Source organism: Phlebotomus papatasi, chromosome 1 (assembly GCF_024763615.1).
Source record: "Phlebotomus papatasi isolate M1 chromosome 1, Ppap_2.1, whole genome shotgun sequence".
Classification (NCBI taxonomy): Eukaryota; Metazoa; Arthropoda; class Insecta; order Diptera; family Psychodidae; genus Phlebotomus; species Phlebotomus papatasi.
In genome coordinates this window covers 44,607,335-44,629,743 of record NC_077222.1, presented here as the reverse complement: position 1 = coordinate 44,629,743, position 22,409 = coordinate 44,607,335, and the positions used below count along the sequence as shown (strand labels likewise).

Below are 22,409 nucleotides of genomic sequence, written 5' to 3'. Positions count from 1 at the left end.
TAGTAAATTTCTTAACGATTTAACATATTTTTAATCGTAATCCGCATTAGTAAAATATTTTCCTTAAATTGTTTATTATTGTACCGAAATATAATATTAAAGTAAATCAATTTAAAATTTTCATTTAATGATAGCACATCGAATATTGGAATTTTGTGGTTCTTTGAAATCATTTTGTGAGAAAAAATTGAAGATTTTTGCGAAGAGGCCACAAGTATAGACTTTCCATAAGTAATGCCACCACCCTAATTGTCTATTGCGAATGAAATGAGGTAGATTCCCTACACTGACTGCACGCTAAGAGATCAAGAACTAAAGTTCAGCATTAGCTGAAAAATGTGAGACTTGCAAATTCCAACCAAAACTAAATGATTAATTATTCAGAATTGAAGGCATTGCCATTCATAGGATGGGATATAAAATTTTAAAAAAATCCTGGGTGTTTCTATTTTAAGAATTTTCTATTTTTCTGTGTACGCATGAAATGATATCATAATGATTTTTTCGTAGTAAGAAAAGTTTACGCATAATGTCAATATATTGAAGAAATATAAAAAAAAATCTAATCCCTTATCCTGGTATCACATTTGGCTCATTTAGGTGTGATTCCTTGATAATCACACCTATTGTGATAGTCCGATTTTCTCAAGTGCTCCGATCGAGCTGAAATTCACAGGGTATATGTTTTGAACATCCCTGATGCCGAAAATGGTAGTCCGCCATTTTCGAGTCTGGCCGGCCGTCCGGCCGTCCGTAGTACACAATATCTCCGGTTTGGAAATATATCTTCATAAATTTTTTTTAAATATATCTACTTGCGCGTACGACGATTTCTATGCTACTAGTTTTTTGAAAAACCGGTTCTAAATCGGACTAAAACCGGTTTTTCTAGGTTTACTCGAAATTGGCCTATGCAATTTGAACCATTTTATGTTTATGTTGTAGCGCTACTTGAGCAGACTAATTTAAAAAAAAAAATTGGAGATTGGTCCATGACTTCTCGAGATATTTCAAGTTGAAGATTGCAATTTTAAGAAATTTTGCTCGTATCGCGGGTGGGAAAAAAAGCGGGAGAAGCGGCGTGACACCTGGTGTTGTGCCATTTCTCTTACTCTCTCTCGCTCTCTCCTCCTGTACACTCAGTCCCGGCCGTCCCGGCATTAAATCCTTCGGGATTATGCACCTGACGGAATTATGCACACACAATTATGCAAGTTTGCCTACCATTGGGAGCCAATTTATGAAGTCATTTTTGAAATACGCCTGTATGTATAAAACTTCTTCAGAATAAAACTTTAATTTCTTTTATTAAGGTAAAATTTTTAAATATTCTAACCATTTAATAAAGAACTCTGACCGACCAAAAAGTACTGTTTGTTAATGCATTTCTATTAAACAGTTGAATCTTTTTGTTTGAACTACTTTTACTCCGCGCGAAATTCGTTCTACGGCCGATTTATTCAAAAGAAAGCCCCTGCGGATATGCAATTTTTCCCGATTCGTAGTGCCATTTCGCGCGTTTTTTTCGAACCCGAAAATGTGCTTAATCCCGGTACTGAGTGTATATAAATATACAAATTTATTTATATATGTATATATATTGAGTAGACACTGTCTGTATATTTCGCGGGTCGCCAAATTTTTCGCGAATTTGTGCGGAACGCGAAATTCTTCGCAGATTTTCGCAGGTCGAGAAATTTTTCGCGGATTTTTTCGCGGATTTTGCACTTCTTAAGCCTAAACGATAAGTGTGATGTCAAGTTGGAGGGCTTGATCTCTCATAGTTTCTGAGAAAATCGATTTTAAAGATTTTAGACAATTTTATGCATTTTTCTTCTAATTTTCCTTACTTTCAAGTGAAATTTTTAATTCTAGGTTAAAAAAGTTCAACATTTTAACACGTGTGTTAAATGTATCTTAAAGTTGTAAATTTGTCATAAAAAGGCATTTTTATTTGAAAATCAAAAAAAAAAATTTTTTCAAAAACGGGAAATCGAAAAATTTTCATTTTTCAACTGTTTATAAGTATTGTGGATGTGGAGTAACTGTATTCCCTGAAAAATTGAACTCAAAATTTTGAGTTTAACTGGTATTTTTCCTTTTTTAAAAATGTTGTTAAAATTTGAATATTTAAAAAAAAATAAGCGGAAAAGTGGAAGCTCGCCTTTTCATGGAATGTAGTACTCAATGTTACTGATCAACAGTAAAAAAATGAAAATTTTTGAGAATAAACTTTTTGAGAAAAATTAATTTTTAAATTTTTTCAAAAAAAATTAAAAGACGGCTACAAAAAAACTTGAGCAGATAATACGAAAACTAATATATCGTTTTAAAGAGTATAAAATTATCTTTCAAATAAAAAAAAAAGAGTAAGAAGAAATCTTAACCCGTTCGCGAGATAGTGCATTTTGAAATATTTGCCAAAAATCTCAATTGACGATTGAAGCGCGAGACGCCATCTTTGACGCCATGTGTCTCCGGCCAGGAATTTTTTTGGGCGAAAAAAAATAGGGGTATATTATTTTATCGTGTACTTTAACATATAGTTAAGTCAAGTCATATCATGTTCAATCATGTTTGTATGATCACCACTGAATTCTTATTTTTTGTACTCCCTAATAATTCCATTTTGTATTTAAAATCTTGAAGACTCATTAGAGTTGAGAATAAATTAACTCTTTCCGGACCGCAGCATATGCTGCAAGCCAATTTCACAATTTTTAATCAAAGATATCTAAGCTCAGGAATTAATTGAGGTCCTACAAAAAATATCTTGCATTTGGACATCCTTATAGTTTGTAATCATCCACAAGATTCGGATTTTTATCAGTTCTGAATAATTATAAACCATTATATGCTTCTTTGGGTACTACAGTCCCAAAAGAGACGAAAGAGTTAAAAGAAGTTGACACTTTTATTGCCTTTTGCACTTGGACAAGTTAAAAGGGAGAAATTCAGAGAACCCATTAATGAATCACAAGGAAATGGTGATCTCATTATTTGTACTATTGAATCACAAAGATCTTGAGCAGTGGCTCAAAAGTTGTATAAGTTGTAAAAACACAATTTTGGATAGAGTAAAGTGGACATCGAGAGAAGCAATAAGTCTTCTTTATTTCTCAACATTCTGATTTCCCCGCTCGGAAATCATAATTATATGTAAAATTCAAAAACATCTAAGACCATGAACCCGCGATTTGCGATTTTCTCGGTCGTCTTGAGGCCCATATATATATATATATATATACATATAAAACTTTTGGGTAATTTTTGTCTCTATTATCTATAGAGGTAAAAATACACCGTATCAGACTCTGTTGGATTTTCTAAGGCTAGATGTAAGACGTTTCATTAATTATGTTTATCGGTTTCATTTTTATTGCTGATTTTCGATGCGCGAAAACTGTCTCGTCGTTAAAGAGTTAATGTCGCTATGCAAACGGTGACGACCGACGGTGACCCATTCTGTATGTTTATTGTAGCTGACAAACTATTGCTAAAGAAATTTAATTTATTTAAATGAAAATCCATGAAAAGTAATAATGAACGTTATGAAACGAAGAAATTATTAAGAATCAAATAATGTAAAAATTTTCAAGTGAGCTTTTGTCCAAGTTCAATAAAAAATAACTCACTCTTTACAAAATGTAGTTTAAATTATAAGATTTTATAAGATTATGATGCTCAAAAAGTTCTAAATTAAGTATCGATAAAATTCGACTTTTACTTACCAAATCGTACATAGTTTCTTATTACACAACTTTTCTATGAACTTCATATTTACTTCTCACTGTTATTAAAATATAATTACGCTTCACAAAATATTCTAGAAACATTAACAAAAAAACCTTTATTGCAAATGTAATTCAGAAAATTTAGCATAAAATGCAATATACAAAGAAAAAGTCATGCACAGGTAAATAGGGAATATATTTATACTCAGATATTTATCTAAATATCTTTAAATTCAAATATTTCCAATTTCTCAGCATGAAAATAAGATTATTCAGTCGCATCTTCAGGTTGTATATGTTTGTAGGTTATCTCACTTTCAGATTCAAACGAATTTGTGAGATAATCAGTGAGATAATTCTTGTAATATTCTGCGTCTTCAATTGGATCATCTCCTATATATTGATTTCCTTCATCATCTTTTGATGATTTTTTAAATTCGCTGGGGGCACACACGGTACCTCGTATAGCATTCCCAATATTAATTCGATAGATCGAACTAGAGTATGATCTATTACCTTGCAGAGGTGGAAAACTACATTGAAGGCGTCCGTTGCTGATGACCCACAAATCACCTCGACTATCGATCTATTTATAAAAAAGAAATTTCAATGTAAAAGCTTTAAAATTAGAACATGCATTGGAACTTACGTTCAAGCTTTTCTGATTGTTGTTATCATGAGACACAGGAATGTTGCCAATATTTTCGGGATGCAGAGATTTTTTTACATTCCAGCAACTCAAAGATTTCGACTGCACACTAGCGAAGAATATTACTCCATGTCGTTGATCAAAAACTAGTGCAGGTGATCGACTACTACAGCCTCGATAGCCAACAAATTTGAAATCATGACGATTGTAATTCTTTGGAGCTAAACTCTTAGTTTGCAAAACGCTAGTAGATGTGGCATAAAGTCCAGAACTTGAAAAAGATTGATAGAATACAGTGCTGTATCCGTGAGCTTCCCTCCATCCGAGGGCCATTGAATTAATCCCGTGATGAGCTGTGTACGAGAATCCGTCGAAAAAGAATTGACTTTCCTGACTGTCGGGTTTGAATGAGAAGTGTTGGAATACCCATCCATCCGCCTTTTGGAAAGAATACACGGCTATGGTATTGTCTAGGAAATTTGTAACATATGCAGTGGCAAAATCACATGATGATCCATCTCTAACATCCACTGTTACACCCCCAATTCCTTCGCCTGTTTCCACAATTTCTCTAGGAAGCTCCACTCGTCGAATAACATTATAATCCCCTAATCTCTCACCAAATGTTAGATCAAAAATCCAAAGAGAAGGTCGATATATTACAGATCTCCTATTTTCCTGCCTCATCACACCAGAATCCGTCAACCAAAGTCTCTCACATTTATCGATTGTCATAGATGTTACAGAAATCAATGGTTTTGGTCTCCGTGTTCCCCAATTGTTATCACTTGAAGCACCTGGAATAGAACCTGGAACTGGACCCACAGCCGAACCTGGATGTGATCCTGTTAAATAATCAGGAGGGGGTGGTTTAAAATTACCAGCTTGAGAATTCATATTATCAAACGGATATTTCGACTGATCTGATAGTCCTGTTTCAAGCCATGGATTCTGATGTCCAGGATTATTCCAATTAGGGTTGGAAGGGTTGCTGGGCTGAGATGGTAACACAACAGGAACATAGGGTTTATTAGGATTTTTATGTTGCTGCCCTGGCTGGGTATAATGTCCAGTTTGAGGGTATTGACCAGAGTTTTTATGTATTCCGGCTTGAGTTTGACTTCGGTAATTGAAGGATTGAGTATTATTCCAATTCGAGGAAAAAACGGTGTAAGATGGCATCAAATTGGAACTAGATGATACATCATTGGCGTCAGGTTTATCACGCCGTTTCTCCGATTCATTATCTTCAGATTTAAAATTCTGTGTTGGTTCATCAAATACTTCATCAGTGTTTGTTTTTCCATACACATGTTGAGATAAAATATCCTAATAAATGATAAAATCAAACCAAAGTATTTATTTATAATACCTTAACACTAAGGCATAATAAAATACTTACATTAAGCTCGTAATTAGGAAAGGGCGATAAGGGTGGGCTAGATCCCGGTCTATGTTTCTTTACGTCAATCACATTGAGTGTAGCCGGGATTGCTGGGCAATCTCTCTTGATCCCAATGAACAAATATCCTCTTTCGGGATAATAAACAACACTAGTTGGGAGCAAATTGTCCCTATTAACACTTTTGTACTGATTGTCGTACCACAAAGTTTTCCATTTATACGCCTCGAGAACGTAATCAAATGCACTAGAAAACTCAATTCGAAGCAGAATTGAGAACAGGAAAATCACAGCATGGATCTTCATTGGGTGGGATGACGATTCGACCTGTGACAACCTTGGTGGTTCTACTTGCTTTTATACCCTCTGAGTTCGCGAAGACCTGTAATGGTGCGACTAGAATGAGTTCTTTGACTGAATTCGCCTCCTTCTACTTCTTTTTCTGCAAGAGAAATAAAATTGAGGTGATGAACCTTTCTGTGTCCCATGAGCCAGTGATAAAACTTGTTTCTTTTATTTGGTAAGTCGTTAATTTGGCATACGATGGACACTTTTATAAAGAAATGTTTAACTCTCATCAGAAATATATTGAATTCAGCCTATGTATTTGATTAAATTAAAACTTTTTGATGTTTCTTTTTTGGTATTCCTGCTACTTGTTACAGTTTATGGAAACTTATGTTAACCCTCTAACTCTAACAGTGTTTTCTTTAATACGAAAAAAAAGTTGTAAGAAAATATTTTCTAGGATAATTATGATCGAATAAAGTCGAAAAAACCATCAATTCTTCATTACCTCTTTTAGTTTAGGCGCTAGGTAAGAAAATATAATTTTTTTTTGAAACTCTCTTTACTTCTAAAATTCACTTTTTTTAATTTTTTTAAATAAAATATATAAAGTAGAATGACATAACCTTTCAGTAAAAAATAAATTTATTTTAGTCAGACAACGTTAAATCGGTGTTTCTCTTGAAATTGTAAATGAGTTTTTTGCACAAATATCGTCAGTTGGATCAGCAATTGTCGTAACTTCCTCAACGCCCCATCAGCTCTTCTTCTAACAACATAAAATTAGACACACTATACACCAACTGCTGATGAGGCGATGTGGAAGTTACGACAATTGCTGATCCAACTGACGATATCTTTTGTTGCTTTTTCTCTGACCTGCCACACAAAACTGGGGGTAGCAACTAGCAACTAAACGAAGAGTCAAAATTAGTTCAAATTTTCAAAATATGTTAGTATATAAGACTATTACGGAGAACACTATAGCATTTTTAAATAAATAAAAATGTTATAATCGCAGTAAATGTGATTTTTGTGAAAACCGTCTTGGGATGGTCTTACCGTTACCTGTTAGAGGGTTAATCTTATCTTTCACATTCACATTTCTATTTTCCCATATTAGGCAATCCACAAACATGTTTCTATTTCAAAGATTTAAAAATTATTTGATATTGTATATGATTAAAAAATCTCATAATTTAGTGTGATGAAAGGAATACCTCTTGGTACCTTAAGAACCTGTGTCATGAGATTCTTTGAGCACCATTTGAGAGAAGACATTTGAAATACTCTATTTTTAGAAACAGGCAGATTAAATAAAAATGTTATATTACATAATAATTAAAAAAAATCCAACAAGCATATATAATATTATCAATTCCGGTTAGCGTCGGGGGATGGGGCAGCTAAGAAAAAATTGATTCTTCCCAAATCTGTCGGCTCAGACTCCAAACCTTCCTCAGTGGTCAACAAACGTGTGAGCTCACAAAGAAACCAAGAAAAAAGACATACAGAAGAAAACCTACTAAGAAAATTGAGAAAATAACTAGAAAAGAAAAGTGCAGTGCCCCAGATCTTATGCCCTGTGAACCAAGGAGACGTATGACAAAGCAATAAGAGAACAGATTTGACCACTGAGGAAAGCTTGGAGTCTGAGCCGAAAGCTTTGGGAAGAATCAATTTTTTTCTTAGTTGCCCCATCCCTTGACGCTTACCGGAATTGATAATACTTGAATCAACCGTTGGAAAACACCATAATTATATATATTAAATACTTTTATAATATTAAAATATATTCTAGCAATTTTTTCTTCATAAGTGCCTAGGCGTAATGAATTATTCATAAATGACCCTAGCCCCCGCTAGCTCCACAACTCGTTTTGGACAAAATTCCAGTATATCATATTCAGTTTCATAATTCTGAATAATACCTGATGCTTTGAATGAAACATGAAAGGGACAGATAATCCTAACCGGCTTATGTAGGTGAGATTCTTAACGTGAGCTAACTCGGAGTGCATGCAAATTCGATTTAGAGCTGAAATTGTGAGTCGCCATTCAATTATCTTGAATCAAATTCGTGAAATTATACAAATTTTGTATTTAAACCAAAATATCAAGGATTTGGATGAACTGGCACAAAAGTGATATATGGGTGAAATGTAGACCAGAATGTTCTCTATAATTTTCCCATAGAACATGATCTCATCGATTACTCAGAAGTCAAGATAAGCGAGGTTTTTTGTTTCTTAACTCGTTTTTTCATCCAGAGTTCCCTAAGTAGTCATTTGTTGAACTTCAACTATATCAAAAAGGTAAAATTTAGGTCGCTATGTTAATTAGAACCGGAGATAGAAGCCGGTCAATGTTCGAACTTTGACCCCTTATAGCTCAGGTCAGGGGTTATGGATCGACTTAAGGTTTTTTTTGTTTGATAGGTATAATCAACGGCTACAACATACTAAAATTTCAGCCCGATTGCATAAGGAATTTTTGAGTTATTTAACTTATAAGATTTAAAAATTTTCTTTTTAATAATAGCGCCCCTAGCGGTGGTTTTATGAACTTGCGATGTTAGAAGGGGAAGTGGCATTTCATGAGAGCTTTCCAAAAAGCCCTCATTTTTTAAATTCTGACAATTAGAACAGGAGTTATGGCCATTTTAAGATTTTTTTTTGGACCCTTATAGCTCGGGTCAGGGGGGTCGGGGGACCTTAAGTTTGGTATTGATGGAAAGCTCTAAGGCCCAGCTATAACATACTAAAATTTGAGCCCGCTCGATGCCACAGGGGCGGAGCTATTGAGAAAACAAAAAAAGGGGATCTTCAAAATGGCGGAAGGAGGGGTGGGGGGTGGGGGGTCAATGCACCAAGTTGCAATTTTCATGCGATATATAACCTTTGCCGAAAACCGCAAGTCGATATCTTTTTTAGTTTAGGAGCTATTAAGCTCCAAAGAGCGGCCGGACGGCCGGCCGGGAACTTAACTTAGCCCCCCATATATTCGGAATCAGGAAGTGGCGAAACACATTTTGGCCAAGTTTGAGGTCGATCGGACGACATGAAATTTTGTTAGGATTATAGTAGGTGAGATTGTTAAGAATCTCACCTAATACTCAATGCTTTCCAGTTTTACACTTACATGACAAATTTGGCACGAGTATTGCCTAAGAAAAGTGCGTTAATGCCTATACTTTCCCCCCATTACCTCCACAAAGTACATTTGGATCTCCCACAGCCTCACATGCTCGTTTAAGGCATAAGATTCTAGTATATTCGCTGTGGGACATAATGTTTTGCACGTAAGGCTTTACTTTAGTTTAGAAGGTCAAAATCCATTTGAATGACAAGAAGACTCATACTTTTCGAACAGAGAGTGATGGATAAATGTCCCTCGAGGTCTTCAACGATCCAGATTACTTCTTTAATAAATCCAAAAGCAGTTGTGCACTAATCATCAAAATTGAATTGTTGGCGAATTTTTGCTTCGAAAACTTGCAGAAAGATTAAATAAATAAAACTGGTAAGTACAAAGTAAATTTTGAAACCAATCATCTTCAGAGTCTTTTTTTTCTCTTCTGAACGAGTATTTTCCTTAACACACATGAACCCAAAAAATCCTTTTTGTATGTCCAGTTTAGCCAACTCTTTTGTCTCTGGGAGCAATTCTTTGAATTCTCTGTAGCTATTCAATATCAACAAAAGTTTTTGGACAATTGATAAGCTTTAAATCCTTAAAAACCTTATTCATCTTATGGAAATATTATAGCACGAAACCAATTCTTAAGAAGTCACGAATTCAAGTAAACTTTGTCATATCTTTTTTTGAAAATGCTTTTATTTTCTTGACTTTATAAAGTACATATTGATTTGTATGCACTAATCTAAAGCAGAGCTTTTTATTTAGGTTTTCTCACTTCACACGGTAGATTACGAATTGCGCGGTGTGTTGGTACGTACATTAAACGAATTTGGCGCTTATCGAAGTCCAAATTGGGTAGTTCTGTTGGTGGATGAGCATTAGACATAAACCACAGAGTCGAATCAGCATCAACCTAAAAGTAGGAATTATGTAATATAAATATGAAATTTTAATGAATAAAATAATTACCATTATATCTGTTCCAAACACAAAATAGGCATTTGTATAAATAACGCCAACATTTTTAGGTATTAATTCCTTTTGTATATTCCAGCAAGACACTTGTCTGCTATCAGATTCAACGAAGAAGATGACTTTAGTCTTTGGATCGTAAGCAAGTGCAATGGCTTCTGTTTTAAAACCACGTTCTCCTAGTAATCTTGGTTTAAGAGATGCACCCTTTTCCTTTAGAGATGCGGTATTGACACTGTAGACCTTTGTGCTCGATCCTGCTAAATAATAAGCTGGTCGGTGTCCGTCCTTGTTCCTATCTCCCAGAGTTATACCAAATATTCCTGCGATATAGGAATATTGTTCGCCTTTATGATTAAATACGGACTTCCCTGGTTCTGGCTTGAACGAATCGTCATTAAATTTCCATGCATTCTTATTCTTCATGTCATACACAATAAGAGCGTTATCAATAAAATTCGTAATATAAAGATAAGTTTCATCGGATTTGGCACAATTTCCATTTGGGTTTATTACATCAACGGCAAATCCTCCAAAACCTAGTGGAGATCGTGCAACATCACCTTCTAATTTATATCGATGTACTTCCGGATTTCCTTCTTGATTAAGATCGAAAGCGATAATTTCGGGGTTTTTCGTTGGATATTCATTTCCATGTTTTTTATAGTCCACTTGTCCAACATCGAGAACCCAAAGTCTACGACAATCATCAATCACTGGTTGATAAATCGATGTGAATTCTTTACCACTTTGACTATTGAATTTACTGAACGGAGGAGAACGTATTTCAGATCGATTATAGTTGCGAGTGTCAATTTCAGCAAGTGTGTATGGAATATTGGAATATCGTCTTGGAACTCCAAAGTAAAGTTTCTTGGTTTTCGCATCATGAGTAACTCCAGTTGGTATGACATCTCCTGGCTTATAGGTACCTAAATTGAATAATGAAACTTAAAGATTCCTTTTTAGGGTAAAAAGGGACAGATAATCCTAACCGGCTTATGTAGGTGAGATTCTTAACGTGAGCTAACTCGGAGTGCGTGCAAATTCGATTTGGAGCATGAAGTTGGGAGACGCCATTCAGTTATCTTGAATAAAATTCGTGAAATTATACAAATTTTGTATTTAAACCAAAATATCAAGGATTTGGATGAACTGGCACAAAAGTGATATATGGGTGAAATGTAGACCAGAATGTTCTCTATAATTTTCCCATAGAACATGATCTCATCGATTACTCAGAAGTCAAGATAAGCGAGGTTTTTTGTTTCTTAACTCGTTTTTTCATCCAGAGTTCCCTAAGTAGTCATTTGTTGAACTTCAACTATATCAAAGAATTGTTGTCTTTTGTGGGACTTTCCATTTAAAACCGTATTTTAAGTGTCTTGGTGAAGTAAAGGCAGTCAAATTGGCATCTGAGTGATTTCAAAGCGTTATTATGAGAAAAATCAATTTTTTCACACTTAAACAGCAAAATCGGAGTGATGGCGTAGTCTGAGCGGAAAATGATGTATGGACGAAATGTAGAGACAAATGTACTCTACAATTATGTCGAAGTAATCATCAAAATCGGTTCAGCGACAGTCGAGATAATTGAGGTTATGTGATATTGAAATTGGTTTTTCGACTGTGGCGCCCCTGGTGTTGGTCCCACGAAGTTCAAATATTCTAGAAAGTTGTAGCATTTGGTGAGATCTTTCGTTTAAGCCCTAATTCATCAAAATCGGTCACATAGAACCGGAGATATGATTTTTTGAATTTCGTGAAGTTGACCCCTCATATCTCCGGTTCTGTTTTAACCACAGCGCACATTTGTACCATTTTGGAAACGTCCTAGACTGGGCTACAACATACTAAAATTTCATTAATTTCATTAAGGAATTTTTGAGAAAAATGATTTTGAATTTCGATGAATTTTGACGCTATCGCAGCGCCACCTATGGGGACTTTTTGAACTTCCATCTGAAAGTGCTCATCGAGACGAAACCAAAAAGGTAAAATTTATGTCGCTATGTTAATTAGAACCGGAGATAGAGGCCGGTCAATATTCGAACTTTGACCCCTTATAGCTCGGGTCAGGGGTTATGGATCGACTTAAGGTTTTTTTGTTTGATAGGTATAATCAACGGCTACAACATACTAAAATTTCAGCCCGATGCACAATGGAATTTTTGAGTTATTTAACTTATAAGATTTAAAAATTTTCTTTTTAATAATAGCGCCCCTAGCGGTAGTTTTACGAACTTGCGATGTTAGAAGGGGAAGTGGCATTTCACGAGAGCTTTCCAAAAAGCCCCCATTTTTTTAAATTCTGACAATTAGAACCGGAGTTATGGCCATTTTAAGAAATTTTTTTTGGACCCTTATAGCTCGGGTCAGGGGGGTCGGGGGACCTTAAGTTTGATATTGATGGAAAGCCCTAAGGCCCAGCTATAACATTCTAAAATTTGAGCCCGATCGATGCCATAGGGGCGGAGCCATTAAGAAAACAAAATAAGAGGGTATTCAAAATGGCGGAAGGAGGGGTGGGGGGTAGGGGGTCAATGCACCAAGTTGCAATTTTCATACGATATTTAACCTTTGCCGAAAACCGCAAGTCCATATCTTTTTTAGTTTAGGAGCTATTAAGCTCCAAAGAGCGGCCGGACGGACGGACGGACGGACGGACGGACGGACGGACGGACGGACGGACGGACGGACGGACGGACGGACGGACGGACGGACGGACGGACGGGAACGGTTTTTAGCCATCCATATATTCGTGATCAGGAAGTGTCAAAACACGTTCTGGCAAAGTTTGGGGCCAATCGGAGGACATGAGATTTTGTTAGGATTATAGTAGGTGAGATTGTTAAGAATCTCACCTAATACGATACACGTACCTTCTTTTACGTCTTCAAAAGTTATATTTCTCCATGCGTAAAATCTTTCAACATCGTCACAGAAAACATATTGAAAAGATGCTAAAGCAATAACACTCAAAAAGAACTTCATTATAGAGTCGTCGGAAGTGAACTACTAAATGCTACAGAAATTGATCTAATTTTATAGGCCCATCGCAGCTGTACAATAAATATATATTACAGATTTGTAAACAACACACAGGTGAATTTTCAAATAAATGTTGAGTAAAATTAAATATGCGAAACGTGAATTAATTCATTTATTATGATGCAATTTATTTCTATTTGATTATCTGGTAAATTTCTTTTTATAAATATTATATGAAGTTCACAATCATGTTATATACTTATTTGTGATCTCTGTAAATGATGATTACAATATCAACTTTTTTCAACTAAAAGTTTCTTTTTTGTGACTTCCTATAAGCTTATTTTATGAAGTCCTCCGGAGTTTTTGAGTAATCAAAGACTCCTTCTGCTTTATATTCATCATCATCATTAGCACAAACTGTACCCCTGATGGCATCGTCAACGTGCACACGGTAGAGTCTGACATTAACTTTAGTGGTATCTAATCCGTAGGAAAAGTAGTGAGGATTCTTGTTGCTCAGGGCCCATAAATATCCTTTTTCATCAATCTATTTTGAAAAGAAAATTAATCTAATGTTTCTTATTTGAAATTGTTTCATGGATACTTACAAACATGCTATGAACATAGACAAGATTAGCATCGTTATATACAACATCAACGTTGTCCGGTGTAAGAGGTTTTCTCACATTCCAACATCTCAAAGATAGGCCGTGTCTGTCACCATAGAAAATCACTCCATTCTTTGAATCAAAGACATGAATTTGTGCTTGTGTTTCACAACCTCGATTACCAATAGGTTTAAAGTCATCTGAATTGTAGTTTAATGGTGCGAGATCTTTTTGTTTGAGTACTTCTGTAGATACTCCAAATTCAACAGTCGAAGTCGGAGATATATAATAAGCCGTGCGATAGCCACGAGCATCCCTCCAACCCAAAGTAATTGAGAACACTCCGTAATTCATGGTATATTTTTCGTCTTCCTGGACAAAAGTGCTAGTGCTAATGACCGGGAAGAATGAGTAGTGATCCTGGAAAGACCATGCCTTATTATTCTTGAAATCGTATACATTTACTCGACCGGTCAAAATTGCTGGGAAGTATACAAAAACGTCATCACAGGTTCCACCTTTTTTGTAATCTAAGGACACGTAAGATAGTCCATGATATGTTCCTCCGGGAAGAACGTTACTGGGAATTTCGTAACGATGACTGACAGGATAAGGACCCTCGCCACATTTTCCCCTTGTAGGCAAATCAACTACCCAGATAGATGGTCTAGATACTTCTTTATGACCGTCCACATAGCCAAGAACGCCACTGTCTATAAACCAAACGCGGTCACATACATTATCAACAACGGGGTGAAAAACTGAAATAAAATTTGGATATTCTGGCTCAGGTACAGTAGATGTAGGCTTGTCCTTGTCTTCCTGATAAGGTAAAGGTACATAGTAATGTTCTTTATGACCATGAGAGTGAGAATGTACTGTATGAATTTGGGAAAGTGTTCCATATTTGTTTTTATGAGGTTTAGAAATAACATGCGAATAATGGGGTTTGTTGTAGTGGGAATTAGAAGGCTTATTAGGTGAGATTCTTAACAATCTCACCTACTATAATCCTAACAAAATTTCATGTCGTCCGATCAAGCTCAAACTTGGCCAAAACGTGTTTCAGCACTTCCTGATCACGAATATATATGTGGCTAATTTACGTTCCCGGCCGGCCGGCCGGCTGGCCGGCCGGCCGGCCGGCCGGCCGCTCTTTGGAGCTTAATAGCTCCTAAACTAAAAAAGATATCGACTTGCGGTTTTCGGCAAAGGTTATATATCGGGTGAAAATTGCAACTTGGTGCATAGACCCCCCACCCCCCACCCCTCCTTCCGCCATTTTGAAGACCCCCCTTTTTTTGTTTTCTCAATAGCTCCGCCCCTATGGCATCGAGCGGGCTCAAATTTTAGTATGTTATAGCTGGGCCTTAGAGCTTTCCATCAATACCAAACTTAAGGTCCCCCGACCCCCCTGACCCGAGCTATAAGGGTCCAAAAAAAAATTCTTAAAATGGCCATAACTCCGGTCCTAATTGTCAGAATTTAAAAAGTGAGGGCTTTTTGGAAAGCTCTTGTGAAATGCCACCTGCCTTTCTAACATCGCAAGTTCATAAAACCACCGCTAGGGGCGCTATTATTAAAAAGAAAATTTTTAAATCTTATAAGTTAAATAACTCAAAAATTCCATTGTGCATCGGGCTGAAATTTTAGTATGTTGTAGCCGTTGATTATACCTATCAAACAAAAAAAAACCTTAAGTCGATCTAAAACCCCTGACCCGAGCTATAAGGGGTCAAAGTTCAAACATTGACCGGCCTCTATCTCCGGTTCTAACTAACATAGCGACCTAAATTTTACCTTTTTGGTTTCGTCTCGATGAGCACTTTCAGATGGAAGTTCAAAAAGTCACCACAGGTGGCGCTGTGATAGCGTCAAAATTCATCGAAATTCAAAGTCACTTTTCTAAAAAACGGCATTGTGCAAGTTAATGAAATTTCAGTATGTTGTAGTCCAGTCTAGGACGTTTCCAAAATGGTGCAAATGTGCGCTGTGGTTAAAACAGATCCGGAGATATGAGGGGTCAAAGTTCACAAAATTCAAAAAATCATATCTCCGGTTCTATGTGACCGATTTTGATGAGTGAGGGCTTAAACGAAAGATCTCACCAGATGCTACAACTTTCTAGAATATTTGAACTTCGTGGGACCAACACCAGGGGCGCCACAGTCGAAAAACCAATTTCAATATCACATAACCTCAATTATCTCGACTGTCGCTAAACCGATTTTGATGATTACTTCGACATAATTGTAGAGCACATTTGTCTCTACATTTCTTCCATATATCATTTTCCGCTCAGACTACGCTATCACTCCGATTTTGCCGTTTAAGTGTGAAAAAATTGATTTTTCCCATAATAACGCTTTGAAATCACTCAGATGCCAATTTGATTGCCTCTACTCCACAAAGACACTTAAAATAGGGTTTTAAATGGAAAGTCCCACAAAATACAACAATTCTTTGATATAGTTGAAGTTCAACAAATGAACACTTGGGGCGCTCTGGTCGAAAAAACGAGTTCAGAAACAAACAACCTCGATTATCTCGGCTTCTAATTAATCGATGAGATCAAGTTCTACGGCAAAATTATAGAGTACATTCTGGTCTACATTTCACCCATATATCACTTTTCTGTCAGTTCATCCAAATCCTTGACATTTTGGTTCAAATACAAAACTTGTATAATTTCACGAATTTGATTCAAGATAACTAAATGGCGACTCACAATTTCAGCTCTAAATCGAATTTGCATGCACTCCGAGTTAGCTCACGTTAAGAATCTCACCTACATAAGCCGGTTAGGATTATCTGTCCCTTTCCATGATGAGAATTATGAGAGTAATCAGGATTATAGTAATTTCCGTGAGAGTAATTAGGTTTTTCAGCATGAGTGTGATGGTCATGACCTGAGCCATGATATACAGGATTCTTATTGCGATCCTTGTCTTTATGTTTATTTCCAGAGCTCCACTTCTTTCGACTTTCGTCATCGTCAGTATTAATATTCTCCTCAACATTTACATCTTTCTCTTCCAAATTATCCATATTCATAGTTTCAGCATTCAAAGCCATATTATTCTCATTATGTGTTCCATCATCTTTAAAATTTTCTTTATCTTCAGAATTTGATTTGGTAACATCTTTTTCGATTTCTTGCGGATTGTCACTTTCCAGAACCTTATCTTTCTCATTTACTTCAAATTCAGGTTTGTCCACTTTTGTCACTTCTACTTTTTCTTTCTCTTCAGTCATTTCTTCCTCAAACTCATATTTATTTTTTATATCTGGCGATCGAATTGAACGCCTCTTGGAGTCAAAGTACTCAGGCAAGAGTTCATTAATCTTGTAGCTTGGAAAACCCCACACTTTTGGGTTGTTGGTACCCTTCCTGTACTTTTCTGCACAGAAAGCATTCACAGTGGATGGAACACCTGTTTTAGGACGTGCGACTGTTACTATAAATAATCCAGTGGGTGCATGATATCCAATTCCATGAACATTTACATTTTCTCGGACGTAGTAGGGTTCAGTGGGGGTCACATATGAATTTTCTGAAATTATATTAAAAATTTACTACACTAACTTCATTGTCAATACTGACCATTATATACAATTAGTCTTTTATTTTTTGACTCCAAAATTGCCACCTTACCCCCATCAAGAATCTTTTTTTATGTGTATATGCAAATCGGAAAATTTAAAAGAGTATTTAAAGACAATTTAAAAGACTCCTGGTGGAGTGCAATATCTGGTGAAAATGGAGTAAGACCTTTTTTCTCTTCTTTCAATTTTTATTCGCTACAACGTTTCGGGAATACGATGTCCCCTTCATCAGGTATAGAATAATTAAGGAAGAAACACGTAAGGTATATATCGTTACACTGGACTTGCACTGTGATTGGTGGACAAGATTGTATCGTGGAGCTCATCACCATGGATCGGATAGACACAGAATCGTATTCCCGAAACTTTGTAGCGAATAAAAATTGAAAGAAGCGAAAAAAGGTCTTACTCCGTTTTCACCAAATATTAAAAGAGTAACCTTTATACAGTCGTAGGTCATGAGCAGTTGCATGCCAAGCGGTTAGTGATAGAGATTCCAGATATTCGAGGATCGCTGCTATAAGTTTATCTTTTCCTCATTAACATGACTTTCGTATTTTACTCATCCTTTCGTTCTCAAGCATACGTAAAGAAATATTGTGCAAACAGGTTCCTATCTTTTCATTTTCGTATGGAAGGTATGTATCCTGAGTTTTCGTCCATATTCAACCTTGGGATTATAATTTTTAATACCGGTTTAGAAGATTAAAGTATTAAACAGGTCTAAAGAATGTATTTCACAATCGATTGAGTATTATTCCACTAGGTGTGAGTAGGAGTTATAATAGGTTAAAAATGTTTTTAAATAGTAATTACTCTTGTACTATATTTTTATGAATTTTTGGGCATTGGAGAATTCAATTTAAATTGGTTGTGAATCAATGACATTGAAAGAATTAAAAATAACTTTGGGTGCAGTCACAAGTTGCGAGCATTACGCAAACCAAGGATCCACTACCAACCAATAGAATAGAACCAATAGAACCAATAAAATAGTCATAATTACCTGGTTTTGGCAGATTTTCATATTCAACGTAATTCCAGTTGTAAACTTCTTCCACATTTCCTCTACACAAAACTACTGAGAAAATAATTATTCCCAAAATTTTTATAGGAATCATTATTAACACAAGAGAAACTCTCTATAGGAATGAAGAAAACCAACTGAATAAAATTTGGATGAAATTTGAATTTATACAAGAAGCTCTTTTTCTCTGTTCACGCGGTGTGTGTCCAATGAGATGAAATTTGAATTTAATTAGAAAACTTGAAGGGAGGAGTTGAGGAAGTTCTTTGACTTCTTTTTAGCAACAATATGAAATTTAAAAGAAATGTAGACAAACATACAAAATTTATTATAAATTTCTAATTATTTTCACATACTGTTCCGCGAATCGCGTCACGAACTTTAATCCTAAAAAATCTATTGTTCACTTCATTAAGATCCAATGATGTGTTGGTGAAAACCAAAACAGGCAATCTGCAGGAATTAAACCATATATAACCTCGTGAATCCTTAAAGATTGTCAAAGGATATTGGATCTTGTCGGACTCAAAAACCACGCCGAGATTATCAGGATTAAGAGGTTTATTCATATTCCAACATCTGATTCTATTTGATTGACGCTCAGCATAAAATATAACTCCGTAAGTATAATCTACAGCCATCTTTCCAGCATTGCTCAGGCATCCTCTATAACCAACTAATCTGAAATCATCTAAATTGTAATGCGTAAGAGATTTTCTTTTATCTTTTAGAATTCTCGTAGATACAGCAAATTGGGCTGTACTTGCACCTGTTAGATAATAAGCTGTACGATCTCCATATCTATCTGGATATCCAAGAGCCACAGACATCAGGCCTTCTAGCAATTGATAGTGTAAAGTTTTTTCATACACAAAGAAGGATTCAGCAGTAATAGGCTGAAATGTAGGATGATTTGTGAAATGCCAAAAATCATTCCTTTTGTAGTCGTAAACTATTAAATATGAATCAAAATTCATTATATAAAGGTAGAGATCATCGCAATTTTCCGATTGATAATCTATAGTGGTATAAAGAATTCCAAAAGGATTATGGCTGGCAACTCTATCTGGAATTTCAACTCTCCGAATTAATCGAAACTTGCGGCTTTCACATCCATCAGGAGGGAGATCGTAAACAAGAAGAGCTGGTTTCTGAATTACATTAGTTCCATTTAGAAAATAATCTAAAACTCCAACGTCCACAAAAAATACTCTATGGCACTTTTCATCAACATTCATTTGATATACGGAAATAATCCTGAATTTCTCTGAACTTGCCAAAAAAGTTGTTTCCGGTTTTTGATATGTAAGCTTTTGTTGATCGTAATGACGACCATCAATATCAGAATTACTTTGCGAATTCGCCGCTTTTCTCTTTCTTCTATTCAATTTATTATAAAAATCTGAATCCCTGAGAGCATTTGTTTCATAATCTGGAAATGCCCATAATTTAGGACTCGATCCTGATTTATATTTTTTTGCACAAAATGCAGCTGCTGTTGCCGGAGTTCCAGGCCTTAATCGGCCCACTGCCACGAGCATTAACCCACTGGCTGAGTGATAACCCATTCCCATTATGTCAATATTCTCCGGGATATAATACCTGTACGGTCCGACCAGGGAATTTGCTAAAAATTATACATTTATTACTGCAATATCCCAAGAACTGATATTATGATCACATACCTGGTTTTGGTAAGTTCTCGTACTCCACGCGTTTCCACTTGTAAATTTCCTCAACATAGTTATTGTCGTACGATGAGGTACTTAGAAAAAAAAGCGCTAAAGAAATTCCTTGTAAAATAAGTCTCTTCATTCTTCTTGACCTCTTCACGAAAACTTTTAAAATGAAGCGTTCATGCAATTTCACATTCCTTTATATACTCAATATCAAATGTGTCACATCGAATAAAAAACACCACAGAAAAAATTATAGTCATTTATAAACAATAAAAAGTTTTCGTCGACTGCTCGTGATTATGTTAAACTCTGTTTCATTAAATTTTGTTCTGTTTATAATTTACTCACAATTAAAGATATTATTGAATATATATTTTTGTCTGAACTTACTAATGCAGTACTCAGTCATGAGATTTCATGATGATCTAAAAAAAACCGAAATATATGTTTCTGATTTTAATAATTTCTTTTAAATCGGATTTCTTTTCTTTTTTTTTTGATAATATAGCTTAAGATTATTAGGTGAGATTCTTAACAATCTCACCTACTATAATCCTAACAAAATTTCATGTCGTCCGATCGACCTCAAACTTGGCCAAAACGTGTTTCAGCACTTCCTGATCACGAATATATATGTGGCTAATTTACGTTCCCGGCCGGCCGGCCGCTCTTTGGAGCTTAATAGCTCCTAAACTAAAAAAGATATCGACTTGCGGTTTTCGGCAAAGGTTATATATCGGGTGAAAATTGCAACTTGGTGCATTGACCCCCCACCCCCCACCCCTCCTTCCGCCATTTTGAAGACCACCCTTTTTTTGTTTTCTCAATAGCTCCGCCCCTATGGCATCGAGCGGGCTCAAATTTTAGTATGTTATAGCTGGACCTTAGAGCTTTCCATCAATACCAAACTTAAGGTCCCCCGACCCCCCTGACCCGAGCTATAAGGGTCCAAAAAAAATTTCTTAAAATGGCCATAACTCCGGTTCTAATTGTCAGAATTTAAAAAGTGAGGGCTTTTTGGAAAGCTCTCCTGAAATACCACTTCCCTTTCTAACATCGAAAGTTCATAAAACCACCGCTAGGGGCGCTATTATTAAAAAGAAAATTTTTAAATCTTATAAGTTAAATAACTCAAAAATTCCATTGTGCATCGGGCTGAAATTTTAGTATGTTGTAGCCGTTGATTATACCTATCAAACAAAAAACAACCTTAAGTCGATCTAAAACCCCTGACCCGAGCTATAAGGGGTCAAAGTTCGAACATTGACCGGCCTCTATCTCCGGTTCTAACTAACATAGCGACCTAAATTTTACCTTTTTGGTTTCGTCTCAATGAGCCCTTTCAGATGGAAGTTCAAAAAGTCACCACAGGTGGCGCTGCGATAGCGTCAAAATTCATCGAAATTCAAAGTCACTTTTCTCAAAAACGGCATTGTGCAAGTTAATGAAATTTTAGTATGTTGTAGTCCAGTCTAAGACGTTTCCAAAATGGTGCAAATGTGCGCTGTGGTTAAAACAGAACCGGAGATATGAGGGGTCAACTTCACAAAATTCAAAAAATTAAACATATCTCCGGTTCTATTTGACCGATTTTGATGAATTAGGGCTTAAACGAAAGATCTCACCAAATGCTACAACTTTCTAGAATATTTGAACTTCGTGGGACCAACACCAGGGTCGCCACAGTCGAAAAACCAATTTCAATATCACATAACCTCAATTATCTCGACTGTCGCTGAACCGATTTTGATGATTACTTCGACATAATTGTAGAGCACATTTGTCTCTATACTTCTTCCATACATCATTTTCCACTCAGACTACGCACGCTATCACTCAGATTTTGCCGTTTAAGTGTGAAAAAATTGATTTTTCCGATAATAACGCTTTGAAATCACTCAGATGCCAATTTGACTGCCTCTACTCCAGCAAGACACTTAAAAGGGACAGATAATCCTAACCGGGTTATGTAGGTGAGATTCTTAACGTGAGCTAACTCGGAGTGCATGCAAATTCGATTTAGAGCTGAAATTGTGAGTCGCCATTCAATTATCTTGAATCAAATTCGTGAAATTATACAAATTTTGTATTTAAACCAAAATATCAAGGATTTGGATGAACTGGCACAAAAGTGATATATGGGTGAAATGTAGACCAGAATGTACTCTATAATTTTCCTATAGAACATGATCTCATCGATTACTCAGAAGCCAAGATAAGCGAGGTTTTTTGTTCCTTAACTTGTTTTTTCATCCAGAGTGCCTCAAGTAGTGATTTGTTGAACTTCAACTATATCAAAGAAATGTTGT

The 22,409-nt window shown here is 35.8% G+C and overlaps 4 protein-coding genes across 4 annotated transcripts; all 4 read right to left on the bottom strand.

Moving 5' to 3' along the window:
• Positions 1 to 3,909: 3,909 nt before the first annotated feature.
• Positions 3,910 to 6,472, bottom strand: LOC129798432 (uncharacterized). Its single transcript, XM_055841576.1, has 3 exons — positions 5,786 to 6,472; positions 4,384 to 5,712; positions 3,910 to 4,320 (listed from the first exon to the last, which is right to left on the bottom strand). The coding sequence occupies exons 1-3, from the start codon at positions 6,089 to 6,091 to the stop codon at positions 4,003 to 4,005; spliced, it is 1,953 nt and encodes a 650-aa protein (XP_055697551.1). The 5' UTR covers positions 6,092 to 6,472; the 3' UTR covers positions 3,910 to 4,002.
• Positions 6,473 to 9,968: 3,496 nt separating this feature from the next.
• On the bottom strand, positions 9,969 to 13,250 carry LOC129798431 (L-dopachrome tautomerase yellow-f2-like). The gene is made up of 3 exons (XM_055841575.1): positions 13,069 to 13,250; positions 10,184 to 11,118; positions 9,969 to 10,127 (listed from the first exon to the last, which is right to left on the bottom strand). The coding sequence occupies exons 1-3, from the start codon at positions 13,178 to 13,180 to the stop codon at positions 9,972 to 9,974; spliced, it is 1,203 nt and encodes a 400-aa protein (XP_055697550.1). The 5' UTR covers positions 13,181 to 13,250; the 3' UTR covers positions 9,969 to 9,971.
• On the bottom strand, positions 13,213 to 17,043 carry LOC129798678 (L-dopachrome tautomerase yellow-f2-like). Its single transcript, XM_055841985.1, has 3 exons — positions 16,714 to 17,043; positions 13,789 to 14,760; positions 13,213 to 13,727 (listed from the first exon to the last, which is right to left on the bottom strand). Exons 1-3 carry the CDS (start codon positions 17,041 to 17,043, stop codon positions 13,518 to 13,520), a joined length of 1,512 nt encoding a protein of 503 aa, XP_055697960.1. The 3' UTR covers positions 13,213 to 13,517.
• A 1,689-nt stretch (positions 17,044 to 18,732) lies between these two features.
• LOC129798429 (L-dopachrome tautomerase yellow-f2-like) lies at positions 18,733 to 20,247 on the bottom strand. Its single transcript, XM_055841574.1, has 2 exons — positions 20,107 to 20,247; positions 18,733 to 20,048 (listed from the first exon to the last, which is right to left on the bottom strand). The coding sequence occupies exons 1-2, from the start codon at positions 20,234 to 20,236 to the stop codon at positions 18,760 to 18,762; spliced, it is 1,419 nt and encodes a 472-aa protein (XP_055697549.1). The 5' UTR covers positions 20,237 to 20,247; the 3' UTR covers positions 18,733 to 18,759.
• Between the last annotated feature and the right edge of the window lie 2,162 nt (positions 20,248 to 22,409).